Source organism: Xenopus laevis, chromosome 8L (assembly GCF_017654675.1).
Source record: "Xenopus laevis strain J_2021 chromosome 8L, Xenopus_laevis_v10.1, whole genome shotgun sequence".
NCBI lineage: Eukaryota > Metazoa > Chordata > Amphibia > Anura > Pipidae > Xenopus > Xenopus laevis.
In genome coordinates, this window is record NC_054385.1 from 65,942,422 (window position 1) to 65,966,776 (window position 24,355).

The 24,355-nt window shown below is 40.5% G+C and overlaps 1 protein-coding gene across 2 annotated transcripts in view; it reads right to left on the reverse strand.

Moving 5' to 3' along the window:
- The window catches only part of prrc2a.L (proline rich coiled-coil 2A L homeolog), a 68,860-nt gene extending 47,672 nt beyond the window's left edge, over positions 1-21,188 (reverse strand). The window contains exons 1-10 of one of the 2 annotated variants that reach the window (XM_041571926.1): positions 21,003-21,188; positions 10,944-11,081; positions 10,190-10,367; positions 8,883-8,982; positions 8,108-8,180; positions 7,621-7,764; positions 7,282-7,466; positions 7,063-7,142; positions 2,262-2,401; positions 2,095-2,179 (exon numbers count right to left, since the gene is read on the reverse strand). In XM_041571926.1, coding sequence (XP_041427860.1) covers positions 2,095-2,179; positions 2,262-2,401; positions 7,063-7,142; positions 7,282-7,466; positions 7,621-7,764; positions 8,108-8,180; positions 8,883-8,982; positions 10,190-10,367; positions 10,944-11,055 — 1,097 coding nt within the window. In that variant the 5' untranslated portion in view covers positions 11,056-11,081; positions 21,003-21,188. 2 annotated transcript variants of the gene reach the window in all.
- Positions 21,189-24,355: the final 3,167 nt, after the last annotated feature.

The following is a 24,355-nucleotide window of genomic DNA, read 5'->3' on the forward strand; positions in this document are numbered from 1 at the left end:
GGGCTAGACATATTGTCAATTTCCCAGCTGCCCAAGTCATGTGACTTGTGTTCTGATAAACTTCAATCACTCTTACTGCTGTACTGCAAGTTGGAGTGATATCACCCCCCCTCCCCCCCCAGCAGCCAAACAAATAAACAATGGGAAGGTAACCAGATAACAGCTCCTTAACACAAGATAACAGCTGCCTGGTAGATCTAACAACAACAATCAATAGTAAAAACCTATGTCCCACTGAGACTCCTTCAGTTACATTGAGAAGGAAAAACAGCAGCCTGCCAGAAAGCATTTCTCTCCTAAAGTGCAGGCACAAGTCACATGACCAGGGGCAGCTGGGAAATTGACAAAATGTCTAGCCCCATGTCAGATTTCAAAATTGAATATAAAAAAATCTGTTTGCTCTTTTGAGAAATTGATTTCAGTGCAGAATTCTGCTGGAGTAGCACTATTAACTGATGTGTTTTGAAAAAAAATGTTTTCTGATGACAGGATCCCTTTAAGATACATGTAATTCTAAAGAGGCTTCCAAAACATTTGCAGTTGGCTAGCTTACTCAATTTTTCTTTTGAAAATGAAAAAAATCCAATTTAGATATTTTCCTTTTTCTGTTAATTTCTTTACATTGTGGTTCTTTGTTCTATCTGCCACTGCTATAACAACAAGCACCCAAACTTCATGGCCGTTTAATTACTTTAATCTTCTTACAGTTTTGTCTTTCCTCAGCCAATCATTTATTTACTATAGAAAACAAATGAACCATGGTATTTATCAGTAAAGTGTTCAAATTTATGAATCATGCTGGAATCAGCCAGCTACATTTTTTTAATACCCACAACAGTCTCTTAAAGATTGTGAGGAATCAGAAGATGTTTCCGGGTCTTTCACGTCAAGATAAAATAGTACTGAGGAGATGGAATTATCCAGTGCCTCTAAGCATAATCTTTTAAAGTTGTCATTTTTAGGTCTGAAGAGATTTCTCTCTCACTTAGGTATTGCTCATCCCAGGTGTGAGAGGTAATGGGGGACTCTTCTGAAGCACAGCAGGTATTTTGGTAGGTTTTGGACAGGGGCCCCTTTTCACCTCTGGGTGGAGGGTAGACTGCTGAGCAGAAGCATCAGCAATGACCACAGCAGAGGGATCCGAACCCTGTTAAGGAATCAGGGGGTTTGGGAATGTGTCCCTGGGGACTGGTTAGTACAAGAGGAATACAACTAGTCCTTGTGGGCTACAGGCAGGCCTTTGGGGCATTTAGCACAATCTAAATATTTTACTTTGAATTGATGTTCAAGTCCTAGAGTAAGGGCCTTCTGGATTACTCTCAGCCATGTTAATATGCCGGAAATAAATTTGCTCCCAGATACCTCCCTTAAAGCTGCAGAAAGTGTGGCTATTTCCAGATCCTGCCTCCCAGGAGATCATAATGTTCCCTAAGTAGAGGTGTATTCAGCATTGAGAGTGGTTGGCAGAGGGTATCTGGTGTACATCCATGATCCTGAAAAGGGTCCTCCCCGTTTGGATGGCAAGCGGATTAAGGTGCTTGTTCTGTATTTGACGCCAATCCAAATGCCAAGCAGAGTGTTCAATTAGGAGAGTAGAGGCTGTGGTGTGCTGAAGTCCCACCACGAGTTTACTTGGCAATAATGCGCCTAACTAGGGAAGGGACAGGCAGAGGGAGGCACGGCAGTCAGGGGACTTAGACACTGGTCCCTGCTGCATTGTAAGAAGCAGCGTGCGTGTGCTGGACAGCCCCCTGAATCCTTAGACAAAGGAACAGTATATGGCTGTGTGGCTTGCTCCAAGGAGACTTAGCCTCAGTGCTGCATATCCCACGTAGGGGGAAGCTAGAAAAGAGAAACTGCATGAGGAAAGCTCTGGGTCAAACACTGGAGTTTGAGCAGATGTCAGGAGGTCCTGTCTCCTGGAGGACACCGAGCCTTTCATGCATATAGCCAGGGGGTATAGCACCAGAGGGAAGTCTTTTTTTGAGTGACCTGCCACCAAGTGGTTGAAGCTATATTTCATGGTGCCTATGTTCCACAGACCTGGGAAAGAAAAGTGAAGGAATAAAGGAAGCAAAAGCACTAGAGATTTACCTTTTTTCTTCCTCATCTGTCTCTTTCCCATCCTCGTCATCACTAAATTTTAGCTTTTCTGAATAATCAACCTCTTCATGTGCTCCTAAAAAGATGATACACAAAATAAAGATGAGTGATGTGCTGTTGTGATAAACTGAACCTCAAAATTAAAAAAATTGTTGTACCTGCCCAGCCATCATCTGCCTCTTGATCAAGTTCATCAAACTCCTTAAGATCATCCTGCTTCAAAATGGACGGACGATTCAAGTGCTGAGGCATTCTGGGAACTGCTGGTGGGACACGAGGTGCTGCAAGACGTGGGAACCTATATAAAGATATTTTACATTATTCAGGACAGGGACATTTGTTATGAAGTTTGGAGAAGTGCAGAACACTACACAGAAAAATTTTTCCCTGTACACTCCCAAAGAGGGTGCTTCTATACAGGCCTTCTGTTCTCCTGAATAGAGAAGAGAGCAAATATGTGTAGGGCACTGGGTCAGTCTCTGGTGTCGGTCTAGTTCCTGACCAAACTAGCACTGTGTCAGGCAGGCCTAGTCCTAACCACCTGAAATAAGCTAATGAAAACACTACTAAAACCTTTCAAAGCTGAGTTGTGCTGGGAGGAATAATTGGTGTGGATGGAATATTGTACTCTTATAGTGCTGGGTCTGTAAGTGGAAGGGGCCACACCTCATGGCTCCTTTGTCATCTAAGTTGAAGTAAGAAATAAATGCAATAAATACATGACTGATTGTCCACATAGCTTTGTCAGAATGAGATATATAGGAAAAAGGATGGATGAGATCACTTTTTTATTAAGTAAAGTAAGCCTTTTTAACTAAAGTCTGTAGTGATGTTCATGTCCCATTTTGAGCATTTACATCACTAATTATCACTACTCAACAATGCAGGAAAGCCCAACACAAAGCAGCTTCTACCTGCTATACTATCGACCATCGTAGCACAGGCAACTATGCTCAACACATTCCTTCATAAGGCTGATGGCACAAAAAATACATTACCTGGCTTACTCCCATTAAAATGAAATTAAAAGCTTGACAACACAAGCATTGGCGCTCTTCAACCTCAAGATGCTTTTGTGAATTCTATACCTGAACTCTGTCTAGGTAAAAAGAAACTTACCTATACCTGTATGGATAAATTGTACATAAATGTAATTGTGCACCTGTTGCTAGGATATCTCAGCTGGTGTGTGGACAGCTTAAAGGGACACTAAACCCTGCTGCACTGAACTGCTCAACCACATTTTATTCAGTTGTTGCTTGACTACAAATCCAGCATACTTTAACATATTATCAAGGTCAAGGCATGCTGGGAGCTGTAGTCCAACAACAACAGGGTTGTATTCTTAAAACAATATTGCTCAGAAAAACTTCCACAGCTCTCCAGGGCCCAGGGCAGCATTAAGATGCAAAATAATCCTCCAATGAGAATCCCAGGTAACCTGTGTAAATCTGGCTCCATGTTCTTGGTACCTGCAACTGGAGTTGGAAGCATTAAGCACTGAATAAGTCTGTCCTGTATCCCCATGTTTGATTCCAGTGTTTTTTTAAGAAGAAAAAAAAAATGATACAATAATCTCTGTAAGATAACAGCAAGATAGCCGACACAGTGCTGGGAATCAGCATTCTCACTGATCAATTCTCCTGCATCAGTAATTACGTTTTGGGACAGTAGAATTCTCATAGGTGAATTGGTTTCCATATGTAATTACTTTTTTCTCAACTTTTATAGAGAACTAGGGGGCACACTGGGACACCTTTATGGTTGAGTTTGGTGTGATCCTTTGACATTTAACAGAATATACGTTTGCATAAGTGCCACATAACCACAGTTGTTCTTATCCAGAGACAGGAAACAAAATAAAAAAGGAAATTTTGTGTATTTACCATTAAATCTCTTTCTCTTCAGTTGCTTGGAGGACACAGGGACAGTGGGCTATAGCTGGTACCACTAGGAGGCAGTGCACAACGAATCTTAAATGCAATATGAATAATATAACTTGTAAACAGTAATGGGAAGAACCCTGTATCATGTCTGATGGAGAAAAACAAGAGCCTCAATCCAGGGAGGGAAGCCCTGTGTCCCCCAAGCGACTGAAGAGAAAGAGATTTAACGGTGAGTACACAAAATCTCCTTTTCTCCAGGTCTGCTTGGGGGACACAGGGACAGTGGGGACCAAAGCTGTCCCCTACAACCCTGGGTGGGAAATGAGGCCTTTGTGGAAGTAATCCACGTGGCTGCCTTGCACAGCTGTTCGGCTGAAGCCTGTTTTTGAAAGCCCAGGACGTACTCATCCCCATGGTAAACTGAGTCTGACTGGTGGAGTCTGTCGCTGTGCGATGTAGGCTGTCAGATTCTGTTGCCAATGAGTAAGACTTACACGGATCACTCGGATTTCGAGCAGATTAATTGGGTTGTTTCTTTTCATCTGGATTCCATGTTCTCTGTGCTGACTGTCCCTCGAGATCTGCTCCCCAGCCGAACAGGCTTGTGTCCATTGTGAGGATGAGAAAAGGGGTTCTCCAAGAAGTCTGCCTGAAGTGAGATGGCCTGCAGCCACCATAGGAGAGATGTCTTCATCTTGCGAGTCCGGCGGATCTCCTGAAGTAGGGATTTCCATTTCCAAGTCGCCAGGATGTTCCATTGGCGCTCACTGAGATGAAATTGGGCGAATGGAACCGCCTCTCTATAGTGGAATTATAGTGTTTGTGTGTTGAATTGCATGCAAGTACTCTTGCCCCCTGTAGCTTGGCTAATGATTTTGCCAAGATCCGAGGACCTGTGGGCCGTCACTGCGAGTGCTGATGATCTGCTGATTATTTGGGCAGCATCTAGAGAGGCCTCACACACATATAGTCGTGTGCTACCTTGATCTGGGAAGCCCAGTGAGAAAGTTCATGGTGAGGTGCCCCTGAAGCAATTGCGTTAAGGAGAGAATCGGACCAGGATTAGATAGCCCTGTTAACGCATGCGGGGGCTAAAAAGGGGGCGTAGCGATATTCCTGATGCCGAAAAAACAGATTGCTGGAGGCTTTCTAGTTTCCTGTCCATAGAGTCCCTGAAGGAAGGCATCAGGGACTGGGAGGACCGTATTTTTGGAGAGTCTCGACACTGATGCGTCCACTGAGTGTGGTGCTGACCAGTTTTCTATAAACTCTGTAGGGAATGGATAGAGCTTCTGGAATCGACGGTTGGCCTCAGGCTTGTTCCACTCCAGTTGGATAATCTGGTCCAGCTGTGAGTGGGAAGGGAAACCTGGTGAAGTCTTACTATGGAGTTTGAAAAGTACTTTAGAGGAGTGGGATGAGACTTCTGGTTCATGAAGGTGAAGGGTTAGATTAGAAAATCCACTGACTTGGAAGTGAGTCCAGATAACTCCTCCTCATCTTGGTCTGAATTGGAAGATAGTTCGCCCTCAGAGTGATCACAGTCGCCCCCCGAATCTGGTGGAGGTAGTTAAGCAAATCTGGGTGGAGAGTCGCATGCCTCGTCAGATGGGGAAGGTGGGAAAGGAATTAGTCTAATGACTGTGCCAGCCTATGGCTAATTGTGACGCCCTCTCTGGTGGTGAGGAGTCTCTGATGGAAGCTGATGTTTCCCCTTCTGTGGCCTGACTCATCTAGGGAGGAGTAGGTTCTGGAGTTTCTGATCCTTTCTCAGGCAGTTTACACTTAACACATAAGGGATCTTTGTGCCCTGATGGCAATTGTTTGTGGCATTTGGCAAAGGCAAGGAATTTAATTGGAGCTGTAGGTGCTCCCCTGGAAAAAAAGTTGTCACTTTGCCCCTCAGACATGGTGGCGGTGAGGGAATTGTGCCCTCTAAGGAAGCTAGATTGTAGTAGGGAAGGGGTAGCTGTAAGGGATAATTTAGTTGGCCACTAGCCTGCAGCAAGATAGCATGGTAGAGGGAGCAGCTGTTTTCCCCCTGAGAGGTAGCACCAGCTAATGTACCTCCTGCCTCTGTGCTGGAGAGAGCCGCCTTAGCGTTCAGGTCACTGTGCTGTAAGCGCCCCCACAGTGAACTGCATTTCATGGAGCGTGAGGTCTCAGAAAATGGCGGCTGCGATCTGATGCGCGCCAGTGTGAGAACACCCATGCACGATTGGAGTATGCTGCTAATTGCAAAGTAGAGCACAGCCGTCACTTCCGAGTGATCCACAGACTCTGTGAGGCTGGAGGGGACCAGGATAGCCTGCTTTTCCCCTAGTGCCCTGCTGTGTCAGTCTGGCAATATTTTACCCGGGGAAGCCGGCTGTGTGCGGCTCTCTTAAGGAGTAAGAGCAATCCGTGCATGAATCACTAAGCTGAGTGGCGCCCAATGCGCCCCACTCTGCAGGAGAAAGAGATGTCTAAGTGAGGGGAAGGAGAGCTCAGCGGTAATTACCCGCTGAGCTCTCTTTCCTCTCCTTGCATGGACCACTTTCCTCTATCCTCCGGCCAGCTTTTTTTCCCCCTTGCAAAGGAAGGAGACTTCAGTCAGCTGGGTGGTCTGTGCAAGTAGCACTCTTAAGACCCCGGAGACAGGTCCCCCGCTGGAGGATGCCAATGGGGAGCCTCCACTCATTGTAGAAGCCCTGGGCATCCCCTGGTGTCAGTCTAGCTGATCAATAACAATAAAATAGAATAAAACAAAAAATATGTCCTACCCTCCGGAGATCACAACGCAAAACTGAGCTAAGCTCAGCCAGTGGAGGAGGAGCCAGTTTTTCTCCTTTGTTGTGTCCTGCCTCCTAGTGGTACCAGCTATACCCCACTGTCCCGGTGTCCCCCAAGCAAGGGGAAAAAGGAATAATAAAGAAGGTGTCTAGGAAAGATGTTAGTGAATATAAACTGATATAATGTAAAAGAAGCAACAATACACCACAATATAGTTACAGGCTAGTCTACTTAAGGTACAATGTACTTTTGCCACTTAAAACAAAGTGTTACAAAGGGAACATTTTACAAATAGTGATACCTTGGGGCATCTGGTCCATGAAAACGGAAGGCCCCCTGTGGCCCATAGGGAGGGGGAAACGGCAAGTATGGAGGATACATCTAAAAGAGTAAGACAGCAGACATAGTAACATTAAAAAGCAAGCAGTATCATAATAGAAATGATAAACCAAATAAAGGTTAGAACTGTTAGAGAGAAAATAAGTTTCAGAACAAAATATGTGTCCTGTTAAATACTTACAAATGGTGCCAGCATCCCCCGATATTGAGGGAACTGTTGGGGTGTGGGTTGAGGCAGCCCTGGGCGAGGGGCTGCCTCACAGCTGGGGGGGTGTCCCGTTTCTGAAGGTGGCTCTCGGCTTTCACCATCAAGGGAGCTCACAGCCAATCCCCCCCTCCCACCCCCATCCCTCCAATTTGTTGCATCTAGATAAACATAAAACAGAGGGGAAAAGTTCAAGTGACAAGTTTTATATATAATTATAGATATGTTCATATATGACAAATTACAATGTACAGAGAAGCAATGTTAGCCTCAACATAAGCCTCTAAAAAGCACTCTACTGCAGTATTTGCTCACTTTGGGGGCGGAGGCTTGGTCCTGGCCCATACGACACAGCGGAGGTGTCCGGGTCGTGCCCACTTTTGTCCTGGTCCCCAGCAGCCTGCAGGGTTGGAAATTCCTCGCGAGAGAATGGCGACAGTTGGTTTGATGCCTTTCCACCTGAGAGCAGAAAACATTAAAAAAAACAAGAATATATATATATATATATATATATATATATATATATATATATATATATATATATATATATATATATATATATATATATATATATATATATATACATACACACACATATATATACATATATATACATATATATACATACATATATATATACATATATACATATATACATATATATATATATATTTGCAAATCTACCACTTTATATAAAATTTACTAAAATTTTACTAAAATTTAACTAAATCAAATTTACAAATTAAAAAAAAAAAGTTTATAGACAGAAGTCCCCTCCTTAAACCCCAATGATTTCAATTACCATCTCCTTGTGACCCATGTGTGACACTGGCCTGTGCCCAGGTCTTTACCACGGCGGCGACTGGAGGTGGGGGCTGAAACAAAGAAGACGACAGAATTACTGTATCAGTAACAAACCATTTAATTCAGTTCTTTTTTAAGATGCACTCAGCTCCATGCACACAAATATTTCTCCAAAAGAATTTGGAGGGAATTATTGCGTAGGGTCTGCAAACACGCAGTGTTATGAAATACTAGGGTCATTGTGACTTATGTTGCTGGGGTCAGAGTTATAAAACAAAGGGGTCATTGGAACATACTGTATCTTGATGGAGCCACTGTGTAATGAAATACTGGCATACATTTTCTTCGGCACACCACTTACTTTTCTTACTTTTTCTCCTTAGGGTGCATTCAACTCCTCCAGCTACTTCCAAGCCCAATTTTCATACAAGAATTCCCATAGGGAGGAAGCACACCAAACAATTGGCTTTGCCTTTTTAGAACATTTATTCAGCAGAGTTGGCACAAGCTTTCGGGGTCAACCCCTTCCTCAGGTGCAAGGAAGGAAGGGGTTGACCCGAAAGCTTGTGCCAACGCTGCGGAATAAATGTTCTAAAAAGGAAAAGCCAATTGTTTGGTGTGCTTCCTCCCTATGGGAATTCTTGTAATGAAATACTGGGCCATGGTGTCATATACTGCAGTGGCCACTTGGTCGTTTTATACTGAGGTCACTGTGTCAAACACTCCTGGGGCCACTGTGCCATGAATTCATAGAAGTAATGACAGGTTATCACCTCTTGTGAAACTGGGGGATGTTTCGGCTGGTTGGATGCAGGCGTCTGCATAACCGGCTGCGGCTGCGACTCCGGCTGCACTGGTGGAGAGACATCGGAACTGAAAGGAAAAAACAAAATATATTGGACAAGGCTTTATAAATAAAGTAAAATGCACATTAAACTGTGATTCATAAAGGTTTTGAAAATACACCAAACATAACCTCTTTATCACCATGGCACTTAAACACCACTTTATCACCATGTAAAATCACATGTATAATAGTATAATATATATATATATACCAAAAAACAATGGAAAATGTGAGAAACTATAACAAACAAGGGAAAATTGTGCTCACCAATGAATTTTAAACCAAGAGGCTGTGACCACTAAATTCATACAATACAAGGTGTCCTCTGCACTCAACTCATTGCCAATATAGACACAGACGTGTTGTGCCTTGAGCTACTAAAAATGCCTTACCCTTTCAATAAAAAAGGGATTGTTTGTATATATATATATATATATTGCAGTATATTTAAGATGGCCAACTACATCAAAGTCATCCCTGGTATGGCCAGTCCTACACTCAACTTTCGTCTAATTCATTAAGAATTCAATTACTTCATTATACATTTTACCTGCAACTTACTTGCTGCTTTCAAGGTTAAAACTCCCAAACATGGCCACCATTGGAATCACCTCACTATAGCTGGAAAGGGTGGAAGCTACAACAAGGAGCTGGCCACTGCTCCTGTATAAACTATAACAACCTAGAAAAGCCTATGACCTTGAAAGCAAGCTAGTTGCAGGTAAAACTTAGTCCTGGCCTTAAATGTATAACAAAGCAATATAAATCAGATCAAGTTGCAGTATCAGCTTTAAGACCCAAAATTGGATAAAAAAACGTATTCACCTTATTTTAATGTACATTATTTAGGGGTTCACAGAGACCAAATATAAACAGTATGGGGCCTTTATTTGGGCCCAGACCCAAAGATTAAGAACCCCTACTTTTAATAAACCATTTTAAATGCTATAGAATGTTAGAATAATATTTTTTCATTATTTCAAAAAGGTAGTTTTGTCCAGACACCCCTTTACACACTATAAATGTCACTATATTGAAATGGCTTACACACTTGCCTATACATTGTAGATGAGGTTGAAAACCTTTTTGTAAATCTACCTGTAAGTTGAGCCAGTGAAAGGCAATAAATCCCACCTAAAGCCTCTCTAACCTTTTTATTTACCACCCTTATTAATCAAAATACAACGACTCTTTTTTCATATACTTCATAGTGCATTTTAACCATATGCTCACCTCTTTGGCTCTTGTGTATCCTGCTTGCTTGCCCATCCTGATCCGTCTTTGGGTACTAATGAGACATTGGGGTCATTCCCTTTGTTTTCTGCTTTCAGGCTAGGAAGATTAGCTGGGGGAGGCATACGCCGGGCAACAACAACTTTACCGAGACTTTGGAGGCCATGGCGGGGGGTGACTTGAAAAACAAGAGCAATAGTACTATTTATGCACCTTTTTTACATAAGCCCAACTGAACAAAATTACGTTAAAAAGGGGATCTTTTTCCACAAACAGAAAAAGCACACCACTGCGGACCAATATAAATTCAATAAAATTGCATTTAAATTGCAACACATTTAACATTTTTTTTTATTGTGGAATATAGAGAAAGCAAACCATATTAAATGTATTTTATTCACACCAAATAATATGTGCCGGGATACATATGTATATATCAAGTAATCATCATACTCTCCTCTGCTGTTGTACAGTGTATGTGTACCTCTGCTGCATTCACAATACATGAAGAAAAATAAAGCAATATGCTCATATATATTTTTTTTTTTTTTTAAAAAAGCCCTTCCTTTCACCCCCACTCAATCCCTCACTCCAAGATAACAAGAATAGCAGGGCAAAGAGCAGCCAGAATGCAGCACTACCTTACTGCCCGACTTGTCAAATGCTCACATTACACATCATTATCTAATATAATATTACAGTCATGTAGCTGTAAATTTCACTGTAAACACACATCAACTCTCACATATCTCACCTGCTGGTTTCTGCACCTCTAAGGACTTTCCCTTGTAAGTATCAAATAGGTTGAGGGACGAATACTTCTTGCCATCCTTTCCTTTTGCATTCTGCCCCAGCCGCTCGGACATTGCGGGGGAAGCTCATTGAGTACGGACTAAGGTGGGAAAAGAGAGTAGACCAATAAACGAAAATTTAATAACATCGGACAATGTTAAAAGTTACAGGGATTGTTATCCTTTAAATTAACTTTTAATGTGATTTAGAGGGTGATATTCTGACACAATTTTCAATTGGTTTTGATTTTTTATTATTTGTGTTTTTTTAGTTATGTATCTATATATTCAGCGGCTCACCAGTTTGCAATTTCTGCAATCTGGTTGCTAGGGTCCAATTAAAAAACTTACTCAGAATAAGAGACTGGAATATGAATAGGAGAGGACCTGAATTGAAAAGTAGCAACAATAATACATTTGTTGCCTTAGGGTTGAGACACATGGGCAGATTCGGGGAGATTTAGTCACCTGGTGATTAATCGCATCTTCTTCTGGGCGACAATCTCCCCGAACTGCCTTTGCATGTCTTCCCGTCTGCTATAATGAAAAATCACCTGCACTAAAGCACACGCGCCGCTTTGTTTTCCGAAGTTGCACAAAGTTTCCAGGCAACTTCGGAAAACGAAGCGCCATGTGTGTTTTAGCACAGACGACTTTTCATTATAGCGGACGGGAAGACACGCGAAAGCAGTTCGGGGACATTGACGCCCAGAAGAAGAGGCGATTACTCGCCAGGTGACTAAATCTCCATGAATCTGCCGTGTGTCTCAACCCTTACAGAGTGTTTGTTTTTTTTGTTTTTTAGATGACAGTGACCCCTATTCAGAAACTGGAAGGTGTCAGAAGAAGGCAAATAATACAAAACTATAAAAAAAGAAAGAAATGAAGGCCAATTAAAAACTTACTTAGAGTAAGCTATTCTGTAATGCACAAAGGCAAATATGAACAACAAAATACAATCAGTGTAGATAATACAGTTAAACATTGAATAGTTTGAAATGCTCCTCCTTTAATCTGAAGTTTCAAACATTCTGCCTCCAAAAATAAAAACTACTTTCTTTAGCTCATTTCACCATACATGTTAATTGTATTAAGAGAGATGCACCATTATACCCTTGCACAGTGCTGGGGAATATGCTGATGCATGTTAATAGCAATAAAGTCACAGTGATATCTGACAACTGCCCTCATACAAAAAATATTAAGAGTTCTCTGTTTGAATAATTAATGAAAGAAGTGCAGAGTAAAAAAAACTTTTTTACACAGTCAGCTCTAAATTCTCTCATCTAGAGTTCAGGGCTTGCCTTCAAATGCAATGTTTTTTGGGAATATAGACTTTAATTCTTAGTTCCGAGAGTAATTTACAGAGACATGTTATAATCTTAGATCTCTATGACACTACCACCATTGCATTGATGACATTCATACTTGTTAAAGCTGGCCCAAAACTCTGCAAATAGGAGTAAAATCTTAGGTGTTATTTAATATATTTAATATAGGTTTTATATTAATATAGGTTTTAGGGTTTAGACAAAAAAAAAAGTTTGAACTTGATGGACATCTTTTTTCAAACATCTAGAATAGACACCCACACACCCATGGATCTCTGTATAGCTATTACAGATGGCTGTACACAGAAGGGGTTTGCATCCTCAAGTTATGAAGGAAGAAAGAAGTATACAAAGACTCTGGAAACGTGATCAATGGGTATAAGGTCCAAAGGCATTAAAGGAACAGTTCAGTGTAAAAATAAAAACTGGGTAAATAAATAGGCTGTGCAAATAAAAAATATTTCTAATATACTGTAGTTAGTTAGCCAAATATGTAATGTATAAAGGCTGGAGTGACTGGATATCTAACATAACAGAACATAGCCCAACAAGTGGTTTCCACTGACTGGTTACTCAGCAGTAACCAATCAGAGACTTGAGGGGGGGGGGGCAGATGTGTCATATCTGTTGCTTTTGAATCTGAGCTGCATGCTGAGGATCAATTGCAAACACACTGAACAGATATGTACCATGTGGCCCCCGTTCAAGTCGCTGACTAACTAACTAAAAAGCAGGAAGTAGTGTTCTGGCTATTATTTTAGACATCCAGTCATTCCAGCCTTTATACATTACATCTACTATATTAGAAACATTTTTTATTTTTTACAGCCTATTTACACAGTTTTTATTTTCACGCTGAACTATTCCTTTAAGTTTGACCAGTAGCAGTAACCCATAGCAACAAATCAGCAGGAAGCATTTACTTATCACCTGTTCAAAAGCAATCATCTTATTGGTTGATATTAGTTACTGCTCTTGAGCAAACATAGTTCCTTGTATTACATATTGGGATTAGTGTATTGTTCTACAAAAACTAAACCATGCCTCAATGGTGAAACAATAGAAGCCTGGTAAAATTAAAACACTAGGTTAACTCAACAAAACTTTCATAGATGCATACATTATAGTAAAATAACTATACATAGCTCTACATTAACCAATATTTCTATTCGTTCAAGGTTGTCTACGGGGATCACAAACTGCATGGTATATAATAATTTTAACAGTGTGATAATTAAGGAGGTAGCCACAAACGGTAACCAGAGAGCCACCAGGGGAGAGAAAGCAACAGAAACAGGGGGAACCATTTTCCTTCTAACTAAGCTTCTAAACCTATCAAAATGTGGTGAACACAAACATTTTGTGTGAATACGCTTTTAAAGTTTTTTCACATTTCCCAAATTGTGCATATGGTTTTAGGTGTACTAAAGATTTTGCACATGAAGTCTCTTTTTTTGTGCAACCAAAACAAATTGAATATTACAAGGCCTTAAAGGGATTCTGTCATGATTTTTATGGTGTCGTTTTTATTTCTAAATTACACGGTTTACACTGTAAATAATTCACTCTACCATCTAAAATTGAATTCCTGAACCAGCAAGTGTATTTTTTTTAGTTGTAATATTGGTGTGAAGGCAGCCCTCTAAGGTCATTTTACCTGGTCATGTGATTTCATGCCAGAACTGCTTTCTGGCAGGCTGTTGTTTCTCCTACTCAATGTAACTGAATGTGTCGCAGTGGGACCTGGATATTTACTATTGAGTGCTGTTCTTATACAGTGCCTCGCAAAAGTATCCACCCCTTGGCATTTTTACCTATTTTGTTACATTCCAACCTGTAATTTAAATGTTTCTTAATCTTATTTTATGCGATGAATCGGCACAAAAAGTCTAAATTGGTGACGTGAAATGAGAAAAAAATATATATATAAAAGAGAATTAAATAAAAACCTGAAAACTTGCATGTGCATATGTATTCACCCCCTTTGCCATGAAACCCCTAAAAATCCTGGTACAACCAATTACCTTCAAAAGTCACATAATTAGTGAAATGAAGTCCACCTGTGTGCAATCTAAGTGTCACATGATCTGTCAGTATAAAACACACTTTTTCTGACATGGTACAACAACAAATCTGCCAAGAGAGGACCGCCCACCAAAACTCACAGACCGGGCAAGGAGGGCATTAATCAGAGAGGCCAGACAGAGACCAAGGGGCACATTTACTAAGGGTCGAATTTTGAAGTGAAAAAAACATTGAAATTCGACCATCGCATTGCAATAGTTCGATATTCGAAGTCAAAAGTTTTTTTTGATTGAATATGTCCATATTCGATCGAAGTAAAATCGTTCGATCAATCAAATCCTTCGAGCGATCGATTGAACGGTTTTCAAAAAAAACAAAAAAACTTCTAAAAACCAAATGTTGGCTATAGGTTCTAGGAGGTCCCCATAGGCTAACATAGCAATTCGGCAGGTTTAAAGAGACAGTACTTCGATTTTCGAATGGTCGAATATTCAAAGTTTTTACAATTTGAATCAAAGTCGAATTTGACCTATTCGATGGTCTAAGTACCCAAAAATGACTTAGAAATTTGAAGTTTTTGAATTTGAAAATTCACTTCGACCCTTAGTAAATGTGCCCCCAAATGTTACCCTGAAGGACTTGCAGAGTCCCAAAGCAGAGACTGGAGTATCTGTCGATAGGACCACAATAAGCCATACACTCTATAGAGATGGGCTTTATGGAAGAGAGAACAGAAAAAAGCCATTTCTTAAAGTTAAAAATAAGAAGGCACTTTTCAGTTTGCCACAAGGCATGTGGGCACCTCCCCAAATGTATGGAGGAAGGTGCTCTGGTCATATGAGAACTTTGCGACCACAACAGAAAATGCTAGGGCAAATCCAACACATCCCATCACCCCAAGAACACCATCGCCAAAGTGAAACATGGTGGTGGCAGCATCATGCAGTGGGGATGTTTTTCAGCAGCATGGACTGGGAAACTGATCTGAGTCGAGGGGAAGATGGATGGTGCTAAATCAGGGATATTCTTAAGCAAAACCTGTGTCAGTCTGCCTGTGATTTGAGACTGGGAGGGAGTTTCACCTTCCAGCTGGACAATGACCCAAAGCATACAGCTAAAGCAACACTTGAGTGGTTCAAGGGGAAACATTTAAATGTGTTGGAATGGCCTTGTCAGGGTCCAGACCTCAATCCAATTGAGAATCTGTGGACTTGACTTGAAGATTGCTGTTCACAAGCGAAAACCATCCAACATGAAGGAGCAGTTTTGCCTTGAGGAATGGGCAAAAATCCCAGTGGCAAGATGTGGCAAGCTCATACAGACTTATCCAAAGCGACTTGCAGCTGTAATTGCCACAAAAGGTGGCTCTGCAAAGTACTGACTTTAGGGGGGTGAACAGTTATGCACGCTGAAGATTTCTGTTATTTTGTCCTATTTGCTTCCCAATAAAAACAAATATGCATCTTCAAAGTTGTAGGCATGTTCTGTAAATGAAATGGTGCAAACTCTCAAACAATCCATTTTAATTCCAGGATGTGAGGCAACAAAACATGAAAAATGCCAAGGAGGGGGAATACTTTTGCAAGGCACTGTATCTACCACAGAGCTGTTCTCTTGTGTTAGGGAGCTGTTATCTGGTTACCTTCCCATTGTTCTTTTGTTAGGCTGCTGGTGGGGGAGGAGAAAGGGAGGGGGGCGATATCACTCAAACTTGCAGTACAGCATTAGGGTCAGGGCATACAGGCAGATTCAGGGAGATTAGTCCCCCGGTGACAAATCTCCTCTTTTTCGGGGCAGGAGATTAGACGCCGGACGACTGATTTCCCTGTGTGCCCTGACCCTTAAAGAGTGACTGAAGTTTATCAGATCACAAGTCAGATGACTGAGGGCACCTGGGAAACTGACAAAATATTTAGCCCCATGTCAGATTTCAAAATTACATATAAAAAAAATCTGTTTGCTCTTTTGAAAAACAGATTTCAGTGCAGAAGTCAGCAGCACTATTAAGTGATGCATTTTGAAAACAACATGTTTTCCCATGATAGTATCCCTTCAATGATGCCAGTACTGTTTTATGCAAAAAAAAAAAAAAAATTCACAAAATATACAGTGGTTGTTAAGCTTCCAACACTTTTTTTCAGTTCACTTGGTTTCAGAAACGAACAAAAAAATTTTTTTCCAATTTTTTCTATTTGCAACCATTTTTCAAATACTGAAGTTTAAGGGTGCAGACACACAGAGCTACTAGTAGCAGCTACTTGTCACGGCTACAAAATAGACAATAGTGACAATTGGCTTTCCTAAGAAACATGCATTTTAGCAGAGGCAATTCTCAGTATGGTCTATGGCCGAGTATTTTTTGGCAATTTGTAGCCACAAAAAGTAGCTGTTACTATTAGCCATGTGTGTCTTTAACCTAAAGGTTCATTTTTCACCTTCTTATGTCTTTCAGAAGCAGCTCTGGGAGGGGGGGAAGTTGCCAACTCTGTACCCGTTCTAAATATATACATTTAGTGGATACATTTCTTCTCTTTGTCAGAATCCTTGCGTTTCATTAAAGGCAGCTGTTAGAATTGATACAATAGTTGCTAATATTCCAGAGATACTGAGAAATGTATCCACTAAATGTAGCAAATTGTAGCAATTCTTACAATTAAATGTAACAATTCAGAATCCACATCTGGATTACTGAGCTGCCAGGCTGAAATACTAGTTACAGGAACATTCATCTCTAGACTTCAATTTTGGAAAAACTGAAAAACATGAAAAATGGAAAGTTATTGAAAACAAGTCTTTATTTCTGGTGAACAATCTGAAAACAACTGAAGTGAAAAAGTGTTTGGAAGGTGAACAACCCCTTTAATGAGATACATCCTTGCATCTCCTCATCCATAGCGTGTCACAATGGCTACTTGTAAGAGGTAAAAATTCCATTACCTTTCTAATATAACCACTCCACTTAACAAAGTAGAGAGCTCTAGTTCCCTTTTTCATAATTTTGCCCCATGGGCTACAAAGATTAAAGCCCTCCTCCTGCTCATGGATAATCCACCTACCAAATGATTACAAGAGTTTGATTTAAGTGGTGGAATATCTTTATTCAAAACTGTGCATACTGTCTTTTCTGCCCAGAGATAAGGAAATGACAGCAGTGACATTCTTACTAAAAACTATAGGATAATGATCTTATTGTTCTATTTTGATCATCATACTGACCAACATGTTTAAAGGAGACATATAGGATAAATGAAACCCCCCTATAAGCAATAATGTATACTATATGGTGCTGGTTTTACTTTTGGTCAAAAATCAATATCTTTAAAAAGGCCCTTTATTGGAGCTCCCTATAGATCTGCTATGCTCCCTTTCTGAGTTTCAAATGAAGGGTGGGCATGTCCAAAGTCCTTGCCAGAAGCCCAGTAGGAGAGGGACAGCCAATCACAGACCTGCAGTCAGACAAACTGACGTCAGCCTAGCTGCTGATTGGTTCCTATCCTACAGTTCAGAGTACCACTGGCTCCCCTGCACATCCCGGTAAAGGAGACAACGGGAAGTGGAACAGATGGGCGGGACTAGTAGAGTTTTTGTCAATAAAGTAACTAAAAACACAACTTTTTAAAGTACATCAATTCTATATCTAAAAGAGTTAATGCACTCGCACATTCTTGTTTTTTACATAATATGTCTCCTTTAAACTTGCCCGATCAGGCAAACAATCAATATCTAATTTACTGTATGCAACATAATATCATTACATCTTCATACAGCATCAGGGTTCTGGGGATTCAGGAAGCTGTGTTTAAAAATTTGCAGCAGACTTGCAAGCTGGCCATTATTGAATGGCTCGGACTGGCAATGGGACTTATTTTAAATAAGTTGCAATAGATCCATTATTTAGATCAATAGTCCTTAAGAGGGTAATGCACATTAAAATTCAAATTGTAGTATGATATAGACAAATATTCTCAAAATGTGGTTTTTCATTAATTTAGCTTTTTGTTCAGCCGCTCTTAAGTTTGGAATTTCAGCAGTTATCTGGTTCCTAGGGTTTTATTTATCCTAGCAACCAGAGGTTTGAAAAAGTGACTGGAATATGAAGCATCAGACTGGGTGTCCGAGGCCCACCGGGGCTGCTGCCCCAGGGGTCCACAACCCCTCAGGGCCCCTGCCATCTGCTCGCTCCAAGGCAGTGGGAGGTGCGGCAGTATCTACAGGTAGGGATGAGGTCTTTTTTTTTCCCGGTGGCCCCACCTCCCTGAATAAGAGAGAGACAGAATAGAAAGATAATAAATAAATGTAACAGAAGAGGAAAGCAAATAATTAAACAAGACGAGAAAAAAAAGCAAATAAAAAAAACTTTAAAAATAAAGACCAATTGTAGGTAGAAATGGGGCATTCTATAAGATTCTAAAATTCAACTTAAAGTTGAAACATCCCTTTAAGGTTACAAAAAAATGTAAACAAAAAAATGTGTTTGACTTGCCATCAACATGGATTTATGCTGCAAGTCTGTAATGGAAAAGGACTGGAATCACCTTTAAAGGACAAAGAAAGCCAAATTAATTTGGGGCACCAAAGTTTTGGGTATCCTCCAGTGAATTAAATGGCTATGTTTGTTGCTTGAGCTAGCGTTTCTTTAAGGAACAAACTGCAATGGACCAGGAAGCGGTGTTGCTGTTTCATACCTTGCCCAGGGGCCCCTAGTGTAGACTGACTTGTGCATGAGCAGTAGAATAAAATCTGAAAATATTACTGTAGTTGCAAATTTAAGTCTGCTAAAGGTAAGAAAGATGTCAGTGTGGCACTGTGTTACAGAGTGTACCCAAACCAGTGCACTTTTTCCTAAAAGGGGCAATAACACTATTGTGGCAATATATTAGGCACACACCAGTAGATTTGGCTTTCCTTGCCCTTTAAGTTTAGAGCAGAAAAGCAGTATTTCAGGCCAAAAATGTTTGAGCCTAAGCAGCTATGGGAAGGTTGAAAACATCGCTGGCTTGTATCAGATATCAACATACTAAGTGTAATAAAAGGCACTTTAAAATCCACAAGAGTAAGGGAAAACTAAAAAACATTTGGATACTGTAAAATAGCACTGTTCCACTCTTGTCTGATGGGACGAACAAATGCTTCTCAAAGGAAGTAGGACGACCGCTCATGTTATTTTTAAATCTGCAGATGCTCCACACACGCACTAAGGTTAGATGGCAGACTAGACTGGGATACAATTTGACTGCAGAATAAGTGGGTGAAACAAGGCATCTGCTACCCTGGATAAAAGAAAAGGGTGATATTTACGATATTTCGTCATTCTGCCTATATTTACAAAATCAAGTTGTCTTATAAGCCATTTCCCTGCTTTATAAACAAATCCTCGTAATTTAAGGCTTTCTCTAAGCGAATAAAACTAGGGTTATTTTTTTTCTAAGTAAGACGAAATGAACATAAAAATGGACTATTCAGACAAGTTCATCTTTTAAAATGGGGACACATTAAAAGATAACATAAGAGCTGCAGGTAAGGCTGCATACATGTCACCGCTGCCTTGCATAATGCATTGCTTATTTGTTTAAAGGGGATGCTGCCAGACACATCACTCACTATTGATGAATTTTGCACATTTTAACTCTAGAAGAGGAGAATAATAAACATGTTATGGCATAAATATGTCATGCAAGAATAGATTTTATTTTCCCCAAGAGCATGAAACGTTAAAAAACATCAATGTAAACATGCCAATCTCGGTAAGGTATGGATTACCAATATATACAATCTAGCAATAGAAAACCATGCCAAATGAAACACATTAACCATTTGGAACAAACATTAAGAAAATGATAAAAAAAAACTGGCTGCTTTACAGTATCTGCAGTAAAAAAAAACAAAAAAAAACACATGCTTTATAATCAGAGATATTTATATTCTTTCAAAACATTATAAACTGCACCTATGTCAAACGCCCACCTCAATAGCAGATTTGTACGAATACCTGTATATGCAGCAATAATGCCTATATAGATATGGCTGACAAATGGAAAACGCATGGTTTTTCAACATTAGATTTAAAGAACGTTACTGGTGACCTGATCACTTGAGCAACTCCACAACAAAGTATCGGTTTCTGCAGTTACTGTGACAAACACACAACACAATTCATTCTTATAGAAACTTACTCATAATGTCCCAGTGTTTGACAGCTAAAACTGCCATATGGAATAAATAGCTTGTTCACAAGATATAACAGCATTGTTTACGTTTTATTTGCCCTCCTTACAGCTATATTAAGCATCCATTGGTCCACCCCCTCCCCATATAGTGCACTAGTGGGTACCCTAAGCTGCAGCCCAAGAGCAGGGTACCACTCGCATTAGTGATGGAGAGGATGTGGGGGAGGGGTTATAAAAGCAGAAATATTAGAGAACCAAATTACTAGCACTACTCTCCCCACCAAGAACAGAACGGGCGAGAGGATAAAAGGGGAGGGGATACAAGAAGAACGGTTATGCAAAGGTAGAATTCGAAATACACGGTGGGAGAGGTGTTAAGATGTGGATGACTGAGCGAAAAACAAAATGGCGACTATACGTCTTATACGACAAAACCGAGGGCACCCGCTTTGCCAGATAACAGTATTAACCACACTAACATCCCGGACCCCATACCCACCTGGGCTCGACGCGCCGGGTGAGGGGGTTCCGATGAGCGGGTTTTCGGGTGGGGGAAGGGTTGCTGGGAGAAGGATGACAGCAGATTGTCTTTCCCCCCCGGTTGTCTCGTAGTTCGATGGGGGAGGGGGTTAATGACAAGATGGAGGAAGGAGGCTCGCAAATCCTCAGTCCGTAACGTCACATCATTCCAAGGTTTCTGATTGGGGAGACGGGGTCTGTAGATTAGTTGACGAGGATTGGTAGGAGTAGGCTGTGAGGCGTTGCGATACGCTAATTATTATCCAATGCCGAAGAAGCACTATATTCATGGGCCTATAATGTACATTGTTGTGACCTGTATAGAGCGAGGCTTGGAACGCAAACCCTGCAGAGTTTCAGGTTTTACAAGCCCCAGCCATATTTGTGATAGGTTCTAGTTTTCTTGTTATAAAGATTTCGTAGAGTTTCATATTGGTACTTGCTTTCTCTTTCTAAAAGAGATCGTAATATTAAAGTAGACGTATTATATGGGGAAAAAAGAATATGCCATTGCAATAAACTCTTTTACATACAGTTGTATTTCTGGATTTTATTGAAAGTTTCTGCAAAAACCCTACTAGTCCTGGCCATCTGTTCAACACTTCCTGTTGTCTCCTTTTCCAGGCTGTGCAAGGGAGCTGGCAGCACTCAGCTACCTCCCAAATATCCCGTTTTGAGCGGGACAGTCCCGCTTTTGACATCTCAACCCGCAGTAATGGATTTGTACTGATATTCCCCGAGTTTCGCATTGATCTGCTGCACTGAACAACCAGAAAAAGATACAAAGGTTCTAACTTAATTGGCTCTTGGCAGAGAGCCCATAACACATACTTAAGATACTTTTTTAAACAGTTTTAGATAAGATAAGAATGAAGACTCACAGCTAAAAGGGCAGTTTACCTTTATTACCAAAACTGTAATAACACATAAAAACTATGGAAATATGTTCAAACTTTATTAACCTACCACATTTTGTAAAATGGACATGGTAATGGTGCGTGGTCACAATGGGTGCGGTCAAAAATTTTCCACGCAGCAAATCTTTTTGTCCCTTTTTCTGTTTCCAGAACAGTACGTAGGATAGAAACCAATCAGCAGCTAGGCTGACCTGATAGAGAACTGTAGCCTGTCTTTGCTTGTGTGACTGCAGGGCTGTGATTGGCTGTCCCCCTCTTTCTGTGCTTCTGGCAGGGACCATTAGGACCCTCATTTGAAACAAGGACCATATATCTATGGGGAGCACAAATAAAGAGGGTAATTTTGAAGACAATATTAATTTACAGCCAAAACTAAAAACAGCTCTATAGAGTATACATTATTGCCTACAAAATCAGGGGGGTTTCATTTATCCTCTGTATCTCCTTTAAAAAAGTGAAGTTTGTAACAGTTACTGAAAACTATAACAGCTTTACAATTGTTTTTTAAAGTGTTTATTCTAATTTTAGTTATTTCAGTTACTTTGTACCTCCATAGCAGTGCCAGATTGAAATATTAGTAGTATAAATACTGTGCCCACTTCTTTTCTGTGTTCATGCCTAGGAGTGGATGCAGACTGACACCTCATAATTAACTCAGTTAAAGCATGCTGTCTATGGTTGCCACCTGTTCAGTTCTGAACAAAACAGTTTGGCTTTTTCTATTGATTTTAATGGCAACTGCTATTTTAATGTGAGCCCAGTAGAGGGCACCCATGCTTCTGATGAAGTGACATAGAGGTCACGAAACGCGTCAAGCACACATCCCCTGCCCGCAAGTGATTTTAACGGAGTTTCAATAAAGCATATTTAATTTTATGAAGTTGGTTTCCACGTGGTTATCATGGTGTCCGGTGAAGTCCGTCTCTCTATCCCCTGAAGTTTGGCTTTTCTTAAGCCTGTTTGGGCTTAACAGTCATATCAAATAGGGGGCTCATTAGCCAAGAAATGGTCAAAAGTTGAGGACTGTATTTCGCCATGAATGTGGTCCTCCATTAATGATATTTGGTTTTGTCACACAAAATTTGGTTTATATATCAAACCTAAAATGGTATTATATTTTTATTGTTACAATAAATTAACTGTTGTATAAACATCCATTTTTAAACAGTACAAATATAGAAAGAGAGAGAGCAGACACCAAATATGATTTTTGGTTATATGATTACTTCTTTGGAGTTCTTATAAGTTGCTCAGATGCATGGCACATATTCCACAGGCCAAGCCCTTCAGGTCTGTATCCATGATCCTGGACTACAATACTGAACTGAGAAAAAAATATTGTCTTAAACAATATTTTTTGTGTCCAGCTTTGGTGACTGCTCTTTTGTATTGCTTTGTGGAGCATTAATGCTACCTGAGCCAGATATAGTTTTTAATCAAGTGCAAGTTGTATAAAAGTGTTATACTGTAGGCATTCTTGATTCTGCCTTATCTCTTACAAAGGCAGAGCTTATCAGTTTGATAGGTAACATAAGAGCAAGAACTCTCAACATACAGGACACAGTCACAATTCCTTATATACCATGTTAGTAACAAATGAAAAGCTGTTACTTTGACAGAGACACTGGAATTGCTTTACTGCACAGAGACCCTCCAGTCCAGGCAGAAAGATAGTGGTGTGGTGATCCCCACCCAAGTTCCTCCACTGTGATTTTTCTTTATAGAAGAGGCACACTGGACCACGACAGCCTCGGTGGAGGGTGCCTAACAGTGTTTTCATTTTTCTTTGGTCTTTAAATATTTAATCATTTTTCTTATCAGCAAAATGTAATTCAACATATAACGTTAACCAAGCTGAGTTCATAAGAAATTTCCAGTTGTCAGTTACCATGCCTCGCATAAAAAAATGTTTGCCTTAAGAAGAAAGCTCCAAAATATAATGATGCCATTTCCTATAGTGTGTTATTTAAACAAATAATTCTCAATTTCATACTGAATTGCTTTTCTCTATGCTGTAATAATATGTATGGTACCTGATAACTGCAATTGTATTAAGAAGAAAGCTCCAAAATATAGTGATGCTATTTCCTATACCAGGGGTCCCCAACCTTTTTCACCCGTGAGCAACATTCAGATGTAAAAAGAGCCGGGGAACAACACAAGCATGAAACAAGTTCATAGGTTGCCAAATAATGGCTTTTATTGCCTATTTGATAGCACCTATGTGGTCTGGCAGCCTACAGGGGGCTCTGTTTGGCAGTACATCTGGTTTTTAAGCAACCAAAACTTGCCAAGCCTGGAATTCAAAAATAACCCCCTGCTTAGAGACCACTGGGAGCAACATCCAAGGGGTTGGGGAGCAACATGTTGCTCACGAGCTACTGGTTGGGGATCACTGTCCTATACTGTCTTATTT